This window comes from Pseudorasbora parva, chromosome 18 (assembly GCF_024679245.1).
Source record: "Pseudorasbora parva isolate DD20220531a chromosome 18, ASM2467924v1, whole genome shotgun sequence".
Taxonomy (NCBI): Eukaryota; Metazoa; Chordata; class Actinopteri; order Cypriniformes; family Gobionidae; genus Pseudorasbora; species Pseudorasbora parva.
This window is the reverse complement of record NC_090189.1, coordinates 4,738,318-4,757,285: the sequence shown is the minus strand read 5'-3', so window position 1 is coordinate 4,757,285 and position 18,968 is coordinate 4,738,318. Positions and strand designations below refer to the sequence as shown.

The 18,968-nt window shown below is 37.9% G+C and overlaps 2 protein-coding genes across 3 annotated transcripts in view; both read right to left on the bottom strand.

Annotated features, from left to right (window-relative positions):
* The window catches only part of LOC137047054 (zinc finger protein 420-like), a 54,095-nt gene that overhangs the window by 19,869 nt on the left and 15,258 nt on the right, over positions 1–18,968 (bottom strand). Inside the window, exons 3-5 of the mRNA XM_067424593.1 lie at positions 9,804–9,920; positions 8,768–9,625; positions 2,803–2,916 (exon numbers count right to left, since the gene is read on the bottom strand). Coding sequence (XP_067280694.1) covers positions 2,803–2,916; positions 8,768–9,625; positions 9,804–9,861 — 1,030 coding nt within the window. The 5' untranslated portion in view covers positions 9,862–9,920. The remainder of the gene's footprint in view (positions 1–2,802; positions 2,917–8,767; positions 9,626–9,803; positions 9,921–18,968) is intronic.
* The window catches only part of LOC137046500 (gastrula zinc finger protein XlCGF8.2DB-like), a 91,143-nt gene continuing 83,874 nt past the window's right edge, over positions 11,700–18,968 (bottom strand). For both annotated transcript variants that reach the window (XM_067423756.1, XM_067423757.1), the window contains exons 2-3: positions 14,905–15,023; positions 11,700–14,731 (exon numbers count right to left, since the gene is read on the bottom strand). In XM_067423756.1, the coding sequence (XP_067279857.1) occupies positions 13,833–14,731; positions 14,905–14,962 (957 nt within the window). In that variant the 5' untranslated portion in view covers positions 14,963–15,023 and the 3' untranslated portion in view covers positions 11,700–13,832. The remainder of the gene's footprint in view (positions 14,732–14,904; positions 15,024–18,968) is intronic.

Here is an 18,968-nt window from a genome sequence, read left to right as displayed (position 1 = left end):
ATTGTAAATTTTTTTAATAATTTAATGATACACAGAGTACTTACCCAACATGATCTTTATTTTTGAGAGAAATAGTGAAGGTGATGCAGACACAAACAAGCTCTCCGTTTAGGATTTGAACAAATATAACCCAATCCCTTTGATGACGTGATGATTACGTTACTGTTGATCATCTGTCCGTCATCGTCTAAAGCCCGCCCTGATGATCTCATTGGTCTGAACAGTTTCTGTTCGGGGATAATTACTCCTCTATGGAGCAAGGCCAGACCGAACCGCCCGACCTAAAAATGTTGTGGGCGGGGCTGAGTTCGGCTGGCATCCAGGCTAGGAGTTCGGGGATTTCAGTCACAAATCAGATTGTGGTAAACAAGCACTTTCAGTAGAGCTGGTTTGACTGGCGAGCCTTCTAAGATCCGGTTTGTCTTTCCACGGGGTAGAAAGGCACCACAGAGCCGTCTCTCATCTTTCTAAGCAACTCTAGAAAGGCAGTGGAAAAAGGCACAGCACAAAAGACACAAACACTCCAGGCTTGTTCAAGATGCATCAGTGCTGTGTGGACCGGTCTGCGTATGATATTAAAATACTGCATGATGGATTCAAAAGCATAAGGAGTCGTTTACCCTCGCTGTACTTTGATGTCACAAGTCTTCCATCAATAATGGCGAACATTGCGTCACTATTGATGCACATGGCTTTACGATCCTACATCGGCATCAAAACACAGCAAATCCAACTGTCTTGTTGGTCATGGTAACCCGCCCCCAGCCCCTGATTTAAATGGTTCTTACTTCTAGACCAGCAACGTTTTGGTGCCACTTAATAACCACTTTTCCTGGTTCAGAGCTGGTGCTTTGGGTGTGAAAAGACAAAGAACGATTTGAAACTAGGCTCTGGCTCTCCGAACCAGCACTGCCATGGTGGAAAAGGGGTATTTGATTTAAAAAAAAGACATGAAGTGACCACTATAACCAGTATATAGCGGCAGAGGAGTGCTTAGCTATTTCCACTCTTTTCCAATATATCGTAAAAAGTTAAAGTCTCTTTGAATTGACTGAATTACACAGAAAACAAAGAGTGCTCCTTTTATAATCACTTAAACTATCGCTCAGTTCAGTGTGATATTTTTTTTCTTCTTTACTTTATTTATAAGGGATCATGTACAATATTTAACATAAATGTTTCCATTCCCTGCATTGTAGCAGATTTAGCTAAAAGCTAATTTTCACCCCTGCAGTCCCCTTGCATAATATAGAAGAATAATAGTACATTCAGTAAGTAAGGGATAATGTACACCCAGCCGGTTGTCATCACAGAATAAACCCCGACAGAGTGATCAGGACCCCGACACGAAGCGGAGCATCACTCTGAAGGGGTTTATTCTGTGATGACAACCGGCTGGGTGTACATTATCCCGCTTATTACACGGCTACTAGTCTCAAATAAATAATTATTAGACACAAAAAATTGTCTTGAGATTAAATATTTTATTAGCTCTTACGCAGTTCCAACCTGCATTAAGCCTTTATCTATTGCTGAAGATTTGCCATATGCTTAATGTTGAAAATGAATGCTGAAAGGGTTAGTTCACCCAAAAATGAAATCAAGCCTATGATTTACTCACCCTCAAGTTATCGTAGGTGTATATGACATTCTTCTGCCAGACAAATACAATCGGAGTTATATTTAAAAAGTCCAGGCTAACGTTAATCCCAGCAGTAGTTGTAGTTGTGTTTGAAGTCCATAAAAATGCAGCTGTCCGTCAAATAACGTGCTCCACACGACTCCGATGGGTTAATAGAGCCTTCTGATTCGAATCGATGCGTTTGTGTAAGAAAAATATCCATATTTAAAACTTTATAAAGGAAACCTGCCTTGAAGTCTTCCATTGTAACCCACGACTGTTTAAGCCACAAGATGGCGCCAGCGTTAAGCACAGAAGAAGTACCGGTCAAGATAACTCGTACCCGGATGAGCGGGTGTTATCTGGAAATAACGTACCGCTGGAATGCGCGATTGACCAATCAGAATCAAGTATTTCACAGAACCGTGTAATAAGAATAGAATATTTACATTTTCCTTATAGAAATTAGGTTTTTGTACATTACTTTCTCCACATCAATTCACGCTCAGGGCTTCACTGTTACATTTCTATTAAAAAAACAAAATATTTTAAGTAACTGCATGTATTAACAAAACAAAAGAAATTTTATTTTTAAATTATATGAACTAAAGTTTATGCCACTGCTGTCAATTGTTAGTTGATAGATGTTGTTAATAGAAAACACTGTTTTTTTTTTGTAGCCAGCACTGAAAGCTATTCTCCATAAAATGTGCAGCACACAGATTAACTTTGGGGTTATAATGTTCAGGAACAGTGTTTAAAATAAATGAACCACTCTGAGTTATTTAAACTTAGAAAGGTGTTCAAAGAGCTTTGGAAAAAGGGTGGAAAAAACAGCATCTCTTAACATAACGACAACTTTGTCTTTGCTAATGCAGCTACACCAGACCTCATCCCTATTTTTTGTGTATTCCATGGGCAGAGATTATTTAAATGAGTAACATTGTGACTTCACAAGATATGTATAAAAAAAAGTGTTGAAGCCCAAACAGCTCGTTCGTTTTAGCTCTTGGAAAGTGAATTCTGTTAAATAAAATATCTCCCTTTGGAGTGGACTTTGAGCTTTGTAACCCTGCAGAACTTTTTATGCTCAAACAGCAACATGACAACAAAAGTGAAAAAGCATGACCCCTTTTAATGTTGCTCATCAGTCATTAAAGAGAAATGAAGAAAACACCAACCTATTTGTTCCTCTGTCTCTTCATCTTCTTCCTTCCCCTCCTCAAACTCCATCTTTACAATAGTATGTCTGTAGTTTCTCCTGGAGTAATTCCTCCTGTTTGCTTCTTCTCCTCCTGTGGGAAGATGAGAATATTCCCAGCATTTAAACTCTCATGAACGGCTGTGGGAGCGGCTTCACTGACTGAAGGTGTGAATTGTGGTCGCTGTTGCTCATTTAGCAGATGATCATCACACTTACAAACAAGGCTGAACCCAGCTTCTTATTGACGCTATCCGTTCAACCTTAAAAACGCAATGCTTCTGCGCTTGTTATTTCTTATTCACACTCAATTTAAGGACAGTGCATTTTTTCTCTTTTTCAGGGATTGTGTTAGCCTACAAATCTAGACGCACCCTATCGGCAGCTAATTTAATCTGCCGCGACTGTAGTCTAGTAGCCTGACAAGCCAGACCCACATCAAGATGTTTGGTCTGGAAACTCACCATAGACAGCTCAGTCCGAGGGGCGGATAAACGGTTGTCTTTCAAACTCCCTCTGCACGCGATAGGATAGCGCTACACCAACCAGAGCAACGAAGGTGAAGCAGAGCTCGTTGATAGATTAAACATTCGCCGTATTCGGTCGGCTAAACTCCGAACACATCTTCCCTTTTTAAGAATGACTTCAGTGCCGTTCTTTGTTCTTTTCTCAGAGAAAAGCTTTACTCCAAGTCTTCCAGAGTCACGGTCTTCCGTTCGCCAGTTTCTGTGTTTACTAGAAGCACGCAAACGCAACTTGGCCGCCGTCATTATGGCCCCGCCCACCGACTCTATACACGATGTGATTGGCCCGGCAAGAGTTAGGGGAATACAGCTCAGAAGGGTATTGAGAGTTGCTAGACGACACTCGCGGGCAGATTAAATTTGCTGCCGATAGGGTGCTTCTAGATTTCTAGGCTAGTAGTCTAGCAACTCTCAATAGACTTCTGAGCTGGAAGAGCCAAACTCTGGTCAAGCCAATCACATCGTGTGTAAAGTCGGTGGGCAGGCTTAACATAATAACAGCAAAGTTGCGTGTTACTTGTAAACACAGAAACTGGCGATTGGCGGTCTTTCTAATCGTCTTTGACCGCGACTCTGGAAGACTTGGAGTTAAGCTTTTCTTTGAGAAAAGAACAAAGAACTGCACTAAAATAATTCTTAAGAAGGGAAGATGTGTACGGAGTTTTGCCGACCGGATACGGTGAAGGTTTATCTATCAACTAGCTCCGCTTCATTTTGCTCTGGTTGGTTGTAGCGCTATCCTACTGAATGCAGAGAAAGTTTGAAAGACAACCGTTTATCCGCCCCTCGGATTGAGCTGTCAATGGTGAGTTCCCAGACCAAACATCTTAATGTGGGTCTGGCTTGTCAGGCTAGGTTTGTGTTGCTTTTGTGCTATTTTTAGAGTAAAATAATAATATATTAACGAAAATGGACTGTTAAAATATAAAAACACATAAAATACAATTATAGTATTCTTTAACTATTGTGCATGCCATCCACTCAGTTTAGAGACCATATGGTTTTTCTCTTATTCACACTTTTTAGGGACCCTAATACTATTGTCTATTTTCAGAAAAGAATTATTAGTATAAGTATAATTACATCATTCTTCAGTTACTGCACTTGAATGCATTAATAAATAAAAATAAAAAAAAATAAAAAAACAATTCAAAAAATATAAAACATTTCAATATCACAAGGTAACTAGAGATTAATGCCAGCTTCAGCTCGGATCCAGCCTCCGAAGACTTCATATGAACCAACACCTTTTATTATATGACACCTACTAATGCAAGGTCTCCAGAACATCAAATATGGGTTTATACAAAATATGTAATCATGTTATCTTTGCTTTGAAATGTATATATGATATTTGGCAATACTGTAATTTGTAATATCTTACAACTGTACTTTCTGGTTTAAATGACTAATTAATTTGACTTGAAGAGCCGTTGGTTACTTTGGCAGATATGACAATAGTTATCTCTAGTTACCTTGTGATATTGATACGTAATAATTGTTTGAATTGTTAGCTTTTTTTTTTTATTAATGCATTCAAATGCAATAATTGAAGAATGATGCAATTATATTTTATGTAACGTTACATTTATATTTCTGTGTTATTTACCTTTCAAAATAGTTTATTATTATTTTCTGAAAATAGACATAATAGTATTAGGGTCCCTGAAGAGATTGAACCTAAATTGAGCGGATGGCATGCATGTGCTTTTATTTTTTACAGTTCATTTTCGCTAATATATTATTCTTTTATTCTGAAAATAAGACATAAAAGCAACACAATCCCTTAAAACGCGTGAAAAAGAGAAAAGCCGCAATGTCCAGCTGTGAATAAGCTAACGAACGAGGAAGCATCGCGTTTAGCTACAACATCCTCATGCATACAATTAAAACTGTTTACCAGGTTTAATTTCATTACACAAAATTAAAACAAAACTCGTATGATCTTCACAAATTGCAATTTAAAATCAGTCCGTAACGAGTTTATATTTCTCGAGCGTAATCAGTTTCTGAGTGACTCGTTTGGACTTACATTCCCCCTAATAAATGAATGTACTCACAGTGTGGAAGCATCAGATTTAGAGCAGAATGAACGGCTGTGTTCCACTTCTCATGTTTATGTTCATTCCCTCACTCACTTCTCTTCTTCTCTAGACTCGGATGTGTGTCGTTTCGGTCGCTCCAGCGCCTCCACTGGCGGAAAAACAATCCCTAAACTTGTATTTACCTTCAATACAGTATATCATGATTCATGTACAAAACAACCCAGATAAGATCTGTTATCTTTTTGGAGATTATACAAAACACTACTTATCTCAATCAGATATGTTTGATTCGGGACAAAGATTCAAACTTCAAATATCTGCTAAGGAGTTTGCAACTGTATTACCATCTTGATCATTTTACCTGTTAGTGTTACTAAATCTCTACTTTATTTTAAAGTTAGATAGTACAAGTATGATAGATTAAAACAAAAAGTGAGAGATTTAAAGATTCATCTTAAAAACTCCAGTTCTGTCCGAGCAGCTCAATGCAAATGGTCTGATTTACATTTCTCCCAATAAAACTAAAATGACTTACCCTCAAAGGCTGATAAACACAGTGAAATCAGTTAGGGCTAACTTGTTTTTAAAAAAATCTCAATGGATTCATCAACTAAACAAAATCTGTTAAATAGTTCATCTTCATTATTTTTAGGGATTCAATTGTCAGAATATAAGCATATAATGTAAGAGCCTTAATAATCTTAAACCTTATTTTATATTTGAACTAGACAGCAGCTGCAAAACAAGTATTTCACTGCTCAGTATCAATGCCAACTGCAATTATTTAAATGTTGCAAAGTGATGCAAGTTCAATATCAATTTTGCACCCGCAATACACTTCAATGTCAGCAAATTCCTCACCATTTCAAAATTTGGTCAGTAATATTTTCAAAATTTAGCACATGAAATTGTTCACAAAAACTTCCTTAACCATTCATCACATAATATAGTTTGGATGTGCAGCAAAAGATTGTTGAGCTTCACAAAATAGAAAGTTTCTGTAGGACAATAGAAAACCCCATTTCCACCATCAGGGCAATAATTAAGACATTCCAATAAACTAAAGATTTTCTGAATAGGCCTGGAAGAGGACGTGTGTCTATATTGTCTTAATGCATGAGAGGAGGAGTGTTTGAGTTGACAAAGACTCTCCAAGGATCACAGATGGATAATCGCAGAGATTAAGATAAGATAAGAATCACTTTATTCGCCAAATGCATCAGCAGATACACAGGAATTTGATATGGCCATACGTAGCACACAAACATATGCGTATAGCTGCAAAGCGTGCCTAAAACAAACAATCAAATAGTAAAAAAGACCAAAAATAGTGCAAGATCAGCTGTTCATAAGGGAAATGGCTCTTGAAAAAAAACGAGGTCCTTGTCCTCACTGCTCTGTACCTCCTTCCTGAAGGAAGCAGCCTAAAAATGTCACTTGCTGGATGGGACTGATCATCCAGGGTATTCTCACAAAAATGCGTATAAATAGTACGAGTGTGCAATGTCGTGGAATGTATACGCCAAAACTCATTTTGGCGTGTCTATGGCACGCTGTTTTTCGCGTGCATATGATACGCATTTTATGGCGTATTATACATACGAACCCCCCACCCCACCACCCTAAACCTACCCAAGCGCGTCATATATACGCCATAAAGTGCGTATCATATGCATGCCAAAATGAGTTTTGACATTCCACGACATTGCACACTCGTACTATTTATACGCATTTATGTGTGATCGGGTTGGATCATCAGCAATTTTAGCCGCCCTCTTCCTTACTCTGGCCTCATACAGGTCATTCAGTGACAGCTGCATTTGTCCAGTCAGCCTCTGCTGTGCGCACAATACGCTGTAGTCTGACCTTCGCCTGGGCTGATGCAGATGCAAACCAGACAGTAATGGATGCTGAAAGAAGGCTTTCCACCTTGGCTCTATAAAATCTAGACCTAACAGAGCTAGAAACGTTTAGTTTATTTAACTGTCTCAAAAAAAAACATTCCACTATGAGCTCGCTTAAGAATGGAGGAACTAGTTGAGTCTTGAGGTCAGAAAGAGTAAAATAAACAAAACAAACATAATCCCGGCATACTGAGTTGTCAGACACGACTGAATCTTCAAATGGCACCTGGTTCTGTGGTCAGATGAAACTATGAAAAAAGCTTTTTGTCAGCAAACCCACCAGATGGGTGCAAACAGGGATCAGAAATATCCCAGTCCACGATTAAATATACATCTGAATCTGTGAAATTTTTTGGCCTGTTCTTTTGTTGGAGGTCCTGGACATCTTCAAACACATGAAGATGACACATAATCATGGATTCTAGTAAATACCAACAGATAAAAAAAATCTAAACCTAACGGCCTCTGCTAGAAATAATATAATGGGCCACGGTTGAATCTCAGGACAACGATCCAAAACAAACAGCAAAATCAACACAAAAATGGGTCAGTGTGCACAAATGACGCTTTAGCCAGGGCTGTCCCAGCCCCTTGATCAGAACCCTATAGAAAATGAGGAGAGTGAACTGGAGAGAAGAAGCACCAACATGGATCTGGGAATCTGAAGGATCTGGAGAGATTCTATATGGCGGTATAATCTCTGATGTCTTGGCAGGTTTTCTCCAAATTGATCAGGCATTTTAGGAGAAGACGGTTATCTTGACAAAGGAGGTTTAAAAATTATTGAATAAATGGGTGCTGATAATTATGTCTTACGTGTTTTGGAGAAAAAATAATAATAAAGATTTTCCCTACATTTTCAATTATTTTATTTCAATTAACTTTTGTGGGTTTAACATTTTTTTATAATGCAAATATTTTTTTTTACAGGGTTATTTATTCCCTATTTACCAACAGGATGATAATTCTGTCCACACGTGTACGTCTGAGAACCTTTTATAGACATTATTAACTACAGATACTGAAATTACATGGAAAAAAAAATCATTTTTTTAAGATCTTAATAAATAAGCTTTCCATTGATGTATGGTTTGTTAGGATAGAGCAATATATGGCCGAGATACAAATCATTTAGACCCATACAACGAATTGTTTGCTATTGCCACTCTGACTTATAAGTCTTACAAGACTTGGTTCGTGGTCGAGGGTCACAAATATTTTGAGTGTCCAGAATTCTCTCCAGAAGTTGGCAACCCTAGAGCCGATTCTTCATCCATTAAACCTTGATGAGAATGACTGAGATTGACAACAAACGCAGTAAAATCTGTGGAATTGTAAATGTTCACTTTATTTATAAACATACTGAATTATTCTGATGATGAGAAAGACTAGACAAAATAATAATAATAATAATAATAATTCACCTGTATTTTTGCCCATGCACAACATTCGCTCACTTAGACACCTTCAGGTATGCTTTTTCTCATGAGTCTTTAGATTAGAGGATTGGGTGAAACTCTTTCCACAGTGAGAACACTTGTACGGTTTCTCTCCAGTATGAACTCTCACATGATCTGCTAAGGATGATAAAAAAGAGAAACTCCTTCCACAGTGTGAACACTTGTAGGGCTTCTCTCCAGTATGAACTCTCTCGTGTGTTTTCAGGTTTCCTGACAGAGCGAAAGTCTTCCCACAGTGTGAGCACTTGTGCGGTTTCTCTCCAGTGTGAATTCTCTGATGTTTTTTTAAATCGCTTAATGTAATAAAGGTCTTCCCACAGTCAGAGCACACATGAGGTCTCACACCAGTATGAACACGCTCATGCTCTTTTAAATTTTGTGGTAGTGAGAAATTCTTTCCACAAAAAGAACAAAAGTGAGGCTTCACACCAGTATGAAGTTTGAGGTGTCTTCTAAAGTTTGACTCCAGAACAAATGTTTTCTCACACTGATCACAGCTGAATGATCTCACTCCAGAGTGACTGCGCAGATGATCATCAAGAACTTTTTTGGATGTGAAACTCTTTCCACACTGAGAGCAGGTGAACGGTTTTTCTCCAGTATGAATCCTCATGTGCACATTTAGGTTTCCTTTACGTATAAAACTCTTTCCACACTCTGAGCATGTGAACGGTTTTTCTCCAGTGTGAATCCTAATGTGTCTGTTAAGGTGTCCTTTCTGTGTGTAACTCTTTCCACACTCAGAACAAATGAAAGGTCCTTCAAATCCAGTCTTCTCAGCTTGTTTCTGTGTAAAATTATTTTCTGTATGTGAAATGTTTCCATCTTCATATGTGAAATGCTCTTTGTCTTCATTCACTTCCATCTCATCTAAAAATCAACATTACATTTCCGTGAGAGAGAAAACAAATTAGAAACAAAATCAGGAGGCCCCAAATTAACAAAATCCAGTCTAATATTGAATTTAATATATAATTTTAGATGTATTGTTATAAGTCAGTTTTAATCTTAATGTTCCTCATTAAAGAGAATGAAGGAAAACACCAACCTATTTGTTCCTCTGTCTCTTCATCTTTTATTCTGCAGGGTTCTTCCTCAAACTCCATCTTTACAATAGTATGTCTGTAGTTTCTCCTGGAGTAATTCCTCCTGCTTGCTTCTTCTTCTCCTGTGGGAAGATGGGAATATTCCCAGCATTTAAACTCTCATGAACGGCTGTGGGAGCGGCTTCACTGACTGAAGGTGTGAATTGTGGTCGCTGTTGCTCATTTAGCAGATGATCATCACACTTACAATCACTCTATTATCCAGGTGCACATTTTTTGGCTCTAATAGTGCTTTAAATACAATTTCATTATTTTTTTGTTGTTGTTGAGACGGCAGAAGACAATATAGGAAACAAACAAAATCATGTATTTTAAGTTTAAATGAAGAATAGATTTTAAAAAAAAAATCATAACACAAATGCACATTTGTGCATTCATAATGCACACTAATGACAGAAATAAGCTTAGTTAGAACAGAAAATATAATAGATTGTGATTATATTGTATTTCAAACGAATGTCAATCCTGACATAAAATTAAAACGAGTTTGCACAGTTTAAAGTTTAATACAAAATGTAATATAACAATATTTAATAACATTGATTTCGCTACAAACTGGATGTCTGAAATAATGATTTGATGTTAGGTTGTTTCTAGAATGTTTTTCTGAATGAGAGAAAGAGATTTATGCTCCAACACTTTCTTGCAACTGACAAACAAACTATGAATTTAGCTTTAAAATGACGTTATTATCAGAAATTAGCTCTATACTCCTATAACTGTTAAACTATCATAGTTTTGCCCAAATTCTAGGCTGGACTAAGAGTGAAAAGTAAGGGTGGCGGAGGGATCTAGAAAAGTTTCAAGGTAACTAGGTGATTATTCCAAAATGGATTAAATTCAAATGGAGTCACCAGTGATACATTCAGTTGATTGGACATGATTCGGAAAGGCACACAACTGTCTATTTAAGGTCCTATAGTTAACAGTGCATGACAGAGCAGAAACCAAGCCATGAAGTCCAGGGAATTGTCTGTAGACCTCTGAGACAGAATTGTATCGAGGCAAAGATCTGGGGAAGGGTAAAAAAAAAATTCTGAAGAATTGAAGGTCCCAATGAACACAGTAGCCTCCATTATCCATAAATGGAAGAAGTTTGGAACCACCAGGACTCTTCCTAGAGCTGCCGCCCGGCCAAACTGAGTGATCAAAGGAGAAGAGCCTTAGTCAGGGAGGTGACCAAGAACCTGATGGTCATTCTAACAGAGCTTTAGCGTTTCTCTGTGGAGACAGGAAAACCTTCCAGAAGAACAACTATCTTTCCACCAATCAGGCCTGTATGGTACAGTGGCCAGACGGAAGCCACTCCTCAGTAAAAGGCCACCTGGAGTTTAACTAAAGGCACCTGAAGGACTTTCAGACCATGAGAAACAGTTATCTGGTCTGATGAAACAAAGATTGTACTATTTGGCCTGAATGGCAGAAGTAATGTCTGGAGGAAATCAGTCAACGCTCATCACCTGGCCAATACCATCACTACAGTAAAGCATGGTGGTGGCAGCATCATGATGTGGGGATGTTTTTCAGTGGCAGAAACTGGGAGACTAGTCAGGATCGAGGGAAAGATGAATGCAGCAATGTCAAAAGACACCCTTGATGAAAACCTACCCCAGAGTACTCTAGACCTGAGACTGGGGTGAAGGTTCATCTTCCAACAGGACGATGAACCCCAGATTTCAAAACACTGCTTCCTGAAGCTTCAGAGTATTACGAATCATATGATTCAGTATATCAATTTATGATTCGGATCTGAACTGCTGATTCGATACACTGATTTATAATACTCCGAAATTTCACGAAGCAGTGTTATGAAATCGCCCCATCACTATGTCTTTTTCGTTTTTTTTTGCACAAAAAACTATACTCGTTGCTTCATAAAATTATTGTAGAGCTATAGTGAGATGGACTTTTTAATGACGCCTTTAGTACCTTTATGGGTCTTGAGAGAGGAAATGTCATTGTCCCCAATGGAGGCCTTTCTGAGCCATCGGATTTCAACAAAAATATCTTAATTTGTGTACCAAAGATGAACAAAGGTCTTACGGGTGTCAAACGAAATGAGGTTAATTTTAATTTAATCTTTAAAAACAGTTAAGTTATACATAATATTGTATATTTTACAAAATTATACATTGATTTCCATTGAAGGTGCCATGAACTGGCTTTTTTTTAAATACTGTTGTCTGAGGTCAACTAATGACGTTCATGTGGTTTTTACATTCAAAAACATCATAACTAATAAGTAATAGGCTACACTGTTTCTACACTGGTTTTGATGCTCTCTTCTGAACGCTGGGTTTTGATGGGCGTGTCACACTGAAGACTTAGAAGTAAACACCCACGGCTAGGATTGGAGCAGATTTGCATATTTAATGAGCTTCAGCTCCCGTCATATATGTCCCTGTCAGTTCACATGAGGGATTGTTTTGAAAGCGGCAACCGGAATGATTCTCGACCACAGGGCTCGTAAACGTCTTTATCAAACAAACACAATTGATTGGACTATTATTTTTGTATTACATGGCCTGCCCGATCGGTCGATATAAGCGTGAACTGGGCACACGCCCTTCAAATGTCAAGTTAAGAGAGAGGGAACAGTGCAGATCAAGAAAGGAATATTATTTCACTATTTGAGATTATTTGGCCTGCCGACGGGCTTACATTTTGGTAGCCCGTCTGGAAAACACACAGCCCCAGGACCATGGCCCATACATGTCGGAGTACAGCGTGCAAAAGGGAAGTTCTTTCAGACACATAAACATAATCAAAACAACTGTAACTATGCAATACTATCACATATAAAAATACGGTTTACTCACATAAGTGTGTTGCACCATGCCTGTCGTATCCAATATAGAAGTCAGCATTGTTTTAATCTCAATATGTCTGTAAATTCAGCATCTGAGACTTGTTTACAAACGAGTCCGCAGTGAAATGAAGTGAACACAAATATCTTCCCCACGTGAGCTGGAACTTCATTAAAAATAAACGAAGTATCACATTTCTAATATTAAGATCCGAAGGAAGCTTATGCAGTGACTGTGTTCTTCCACAACCAGAAATAGCACAATATCTTGTTAAATTCTTGGGCACGCTCGTTGTTGTTGGCTAGCACGAGCCGATCACCTCCATGAGTCAGTGGGCGGGAATACTGGATTAGATGTGCTGTAGAGGTGTTTCTTGTCACGCGATGACGTAAAAACGCGCACACGATCGTTTTCTGGGCCTTGTGTCTATAAAAGCACTTCTTTGACTAACAATGAAGTTTTCAGCTCTGAAAGGTATAGGATATTCTTATATTACCATGACCTTTTATATATCAAAAGCTCAAGGGAAAGTTAATTTCTCAATTCATCACCCCTTTAATAAAAGTAAATTGTGTAAGAAGATATAAAAGGTGTGAGTGTGGATTGATAATCTGGGTTTTTGGTATTAAGGAGAAAATAGTTAGCCCTCGACTCGTCGCTATCGAAGTTGCCCATACCCGATCTAAATGTATGCTACTATGAAAGACCGACAGTTAATTTGAATAAGACTCAAACAGTCAGAATATTTTTTTTTGTACCATTTACATTTTTATTGCAATTTTTTCAATCGTTACTGTTTTTGAAGCCACTACTAGTCCAATGAGCATTTGTAAAAGACAAAACAGGTAATATTAATATTGCAGTCTGCACTGCACATTGTGCAGAACATACACAAAATCACAAACATACAAACACTAAGAATTAAAATGTATTAAGAGTACAAAAATGTGAGGTGTTGTCATGTTCTGGCAATAACGAGTAGTTGAAACCACAATTAATGGTCTGTTTTTTACACCTTTGTTTTAAGAGCTAAAGAGCAAAAATCAGCATTAAAAAAATTTGGTAAAAAATTGAAAAAGATTTGGCATTTATCATTCTAATTATCAATATCAAATGAGATTAAAAAAAACGTATTGTGCTTTTTTTGGGCCATATCGCCCAGCCCTACTTTACACCACTATGATATATTTCAAGGTGTGTTTTTAAGCTTGATGCCAAAACAAAGGATTTATCACACTGATCACAGCTGAATGATCTCACTCCAGAGTGAAAGTGATCATCATTGAGAGCATTTTTTCCACACTGAGAGCATATGAACAGTTTTTCTTCAGTGTGAACTCTTATGTGCACATTAAAGTGTGCCTTCCTATTGAAACTCTTTCCACACTCAGCGCATTTGTAAGGCTTTTCTCCGGTGTGAGATCTCATGTGTCTTAAAAGGTTAGATTGGTGCCCGCAACTCATTCCACACTGAGAGCAGGTGAATGGTTTTTCTCCAGTGTGAACTCTCATGTGCACATTTAAATCTTCTCTGCGAATGAAACTCTTTCCACATTGAGTGCATGAGAATGGTTTTTCTCCGGTGTGAATTTTCATGTGCACATTAAAGTGTCCCTTCTGAATGAAACTCTTTCCACACTGAGTGCATGTATGTGGCCTCTCTCCAGTGTGAGATGTCATGTGTATCTTAAGGTGTGCTTCTTGTCTAAAACCCTTTCCACACTCAGAGCAGGTATATGGTTTTTCTCCAGTGTGAATTTGCAGGTGTCTGTTAAGTTGTGATTTATATATGAAACTTATTCCACACTCAGAGCAGCTGAAGGATCCTTTGACTCCAGATTGTCCGGCTTGTTCTTGCGTGAAAATCTCTTCATTCTTTGAAACGACGGTGTTTCCATCTTGATTTGTGAAAGTCTCTTCAGTCTTTGAAACGACTGCATCTCTATCTTCATTTTTTAATTGATGAGGTTTTTGAAAAAGACCTTTGTCTTCAATTTTATATGTCAGTTTTCCATCTTCATCTGTGAAATAATGGTGTTTCTCTTCATTCACTTCCATCTGGTCTGAAATCAACATTCAATTTATTAAAAAAAGACAAAGAAATGAAGTTAATTCCTAATTGACCAAAAAAATTCTAGTTTACTAGAGTCTAGTAGTATCTAGTTTTAGATGTATTGTTATTTTTCAGTTTACATCTTATTGTTCCTCATTAAAGAGAATGAAGGAAAACACCAACCTATTTGTTCCTCTGTCTCTTCATCTTTTATTCTGCAGGGTTCTTCCTCAATCTCCATCTTTACAATAGTATGTCTGTAGTTTCTCCTGGAGTAATTCCTCCTGCTTCTTCTTCTTCTCCTGTGTGAAGATGGGAATATTCCCAGCATTTAAACTCTCATGAACGGCTGTGGGAGCGGCTTCACTGACTGAAGGTGTGAATTGTGGTCGCTGTTGCTCATTTAGCAGATGATCATCACACTTACAATCACTCGCAATTATCCAGGTGCAACTTGTCTTACTGGATACGTCTGCTGTTTTTGACAATGTTAACCACACAAACCTCCTGCCAAACCTCTTGATGAAAGGAACTCAGGAACCACACTCCAGTTTTTCCAAGTCTTACTTCTCAGGCCCTTTATGTCTTGGAGGGGTGAGATGTCTAAGTAACATCATTTAGCTACCGGAGTGCCTCAGGGCTCAGTGCTTGGACCACTTCTCTATCACACCTCTACAGCTACATGCCATTACTAGGATCCAAAACATGATTTTTCCTAACACTGCTATGCTGATGACACAACTCTACCTCTTATTCCTGCCAGACCATACAACGGTAGGTGATTATGTCGCAGTCTGTCTGACATTTGGTCTCCGCCAAACCAACACTGCATCAAAACTTCTCCATTCATCTAGATTCATCAACCGTAACTCCACGCAGGACAGTCAGGAACCGTGGCGTATTAATCGATGATCAGTTAAACTTTACAGACAACTTTGCTAGAACTTCTTGGTCCATCAGATTTGCCTTATATAACATTAGGGAGATCAGGCCCTTCCTATCGGCTCATGCTAAGCTCTTGTTCTCTTCAGACTGTATTATTAAAACGCACTCTTCCAGCATGTACCGTCAAGCCTCTGCATTTGATCGAGAACACAGCTGCTCCACAGATGAAACAGGATTTCTTTCAGACGAAGTTACATTAAAAAAAGTCCCGGCTAATCCAAGCATTATAATGGCAATGAATTGTTGCCTCATTAATGAAAAACATCCATATTTCAACCTTTACAGACTAAAATAACTTCACATAAGCAATTCAAAAAGAGTAACCCCATGACGGGATGTATAGAAGCATCGCATGCTTTAATGCCTCTCGTGGAATTCTCGTTGTAGACTCGGTGTTTAGTTTTGCTCCATCCTCTGCACTTCTACATTTGTCAATACGTCAGTGGTTAGGTCAGCTTTTTCCCGTAAATTGATACATGTAGTCTATACATTTTTAAATATGGATATTTTTTCTTACACAAATGCGCCACTTCACTTCTGAAGGCCTTTATTAACCCCCTGGAGCCGTGTGGAGCAGTTATATGAATGGATAGATGTACTTTTATGGACATTAAAAACAAGGCAACAATTCACTGCCATTATTATTATTATTATTATTATTTGATTTTTGCATAGATAGGGTAACATTCATTGTTCGTAGTTTTCCTTAGAATAAAACAAACAGAGAGGAGACCCTCTGAACCCCACACCCCCACTCCAGCGGTCCCCATGGTCCAGGCCACTGATCCTTTCCATAAAAATGCAATGAAAAAAAAACATTCACGTATACACCTGCATAAAAAAATAACAATAATAATAAAATATAACGTTAAACAAACAGAATAAATAAATACAGATACAGTCTGCAATATGAGAAATTTACTGCCATTATAATGCTTGGATTAGCCAGGACTTTTTTATTATAACTCAGATTTTATTTGCCTGAAAGAAGAATGTCATATACACCTATGATGACTCGAGGGTGAGTAAATCATGGGCTAATTTTCATTTGTGGGTAATCTAACCCTTTAACTAATGATGTAAACTGGGAGTCAGCCTACTAGGCCACATTAGCCTGCTATAATATTAAAGGTACAAACACAAATTACACTTTTTAAAAAATAATAATAATACAATTATAATATTAACTGTACAATTACATAATCATATTTCTATTACAATTCATATATATATATATATATATATATATATATATATATATATATATATATATACACACACACACACACACACTTAAATTGTGGCTCTCATAAAAACGTACTAGATTTATTCAAACATGCATTAAATATTGAAAAACAAAAAATGATAATGAATATATAAGTGCATATTTAGCAAAATGCTTCTCTCTCGAGTTAATTTTTCTATTTCAGTTTATGTTTATGGACATTGGATATGGTTTTTCTGAAGTAAATGTGACGTTACATGACATCGTTTACAAGCAGTTTTACTGATATCTTCCCACGGTTGAAACTGATTGAACTATTCCATGTGATGATATACAGATTTCAGTAAGTGGTTAATGTTTATTTCACACTGAAACTAATATTAAAGGGTTAGATCACAATTTTTTTTAAATTCTGTCATTAATTCCTCACCCTCATGCCGTTTGACACCCGTAAGACGTTCGTTCATCTTCGAAACACAAATTAGGATATTTTTGTTGAAATCCGATGGCTCAGAAAGGCCTCCATTGGCACCAATGTCATTTCCTCTCTCAAGACCCATAAAGGCACTAAAGACGTCGTTACAAAGCCCATCTCACTACAGCGGCTCTACAATCATTTTACAAAGCAATGAGAATAGTTTTTGAGCACAAAAACAAAACAAAACAAAAAACACGAAATAACTTATGGCCGATTTCCAAACACTACTTAGGGAAGCTTTTCAGTGTTATGTATGAAAGAGCAATGGTTAATTTGAATAAGACTCAAACAGTCAGAATATTTTAATTTTATTATATATATTTTTATTGCAATTTTTTACAAATGTTACAGTTTTTGTTAATGAACATAAATTTACATCTGCATCCTAACTGAAGCCACTACTACTACTGTCAACTCCAACTACTGTACAATGAGCATTTCTAAAAGACAAAATGGGTCAAATATTGCAGCCTGCACTACACACTGTGCTTAAGATATACAAGAAGTCAGGCAACACAAACCTGTTTATGATGAGAAAAAAAAAACCTTTATATCATGCAGAAAAATAAGGAATTACATTTTTATTTAAAATAAGGTAAAGAAAGAGAAAGAGAGAGAGAGAGAGAGAGAGAGAGAGAGAGAGAGAGAGAGAGAGAGAGAGATGCCTCATTAGTGCCAGCGCAGATCGGTTGAATGAGGCATCTAGAAAACATATTCAACGGAAGTAATGGCGTGGGAACACTAAATGAGATTCGTCTGAAATGAGATTAAAAAATAATGTTCGGTTTTCTCGCAGAAACCGATCGTTTCGTGTCTTTAAACATCAATGTGTCGCCACGAGCCACAGAGTTCAATATGGATTTATATGTTTTTCACTCTCATAAGCCGCGTTTCCACCGCAGGAACTTAACCCAGAAACCAGGAACTTTGGGTGGTACTCGGTGTGTTTAGACCGCAGGAACCAGGGTCTAAATGAAGTTCCGGGTAAATATTTCCCCCTCCAAACGGCCCTGCTCGCGAGGTAGTACTTTTTCAAAGTTCAGGAACTTTCGAGGGCGGGACTTGGGCGCTGAACATGCTGATTGGTTGAGCTCACGCAGCATTTTAGTTCAACGGGCATTTTTAAAAGTCTTTTGCGAGGTTCGGTCTGCGTTCAGTAAATATCAGTCTTGCTCTCTGTCTGATGGCGCGCGTTCGTCTCAGCCATCTCACGTGCAATGTCCGTAATAGCTGATAACAAGAACTGCAAGCAGTTGTACGGGGCCAAGCCCCAGAAGGGGCTTTCGCCGAACGCAGAGCGACCTTTAAAAGGGCGCCCCCCACGGGACTCGAACCCATAACCTCCGGGCGCTGGGTCCATCGCTCATCTCATTGCGCCACCGGCCGGGCTTGTGTTCAAACACCTGCTGAAGTTCCATAGTTCTAATGAGAGTCGACTCAAAATGAAGATTTTTTTCAAATCAATGCACAGCATTTAATATTTAAAAAGTTCTGTTTACATCAATCTGAGAATGACTCAACGTATGGAACAGAAGCACATTTTGCAAATAACCAATTGGCATGCTAAGCTAACTAGCATAAAAACACAAACACAGGAAG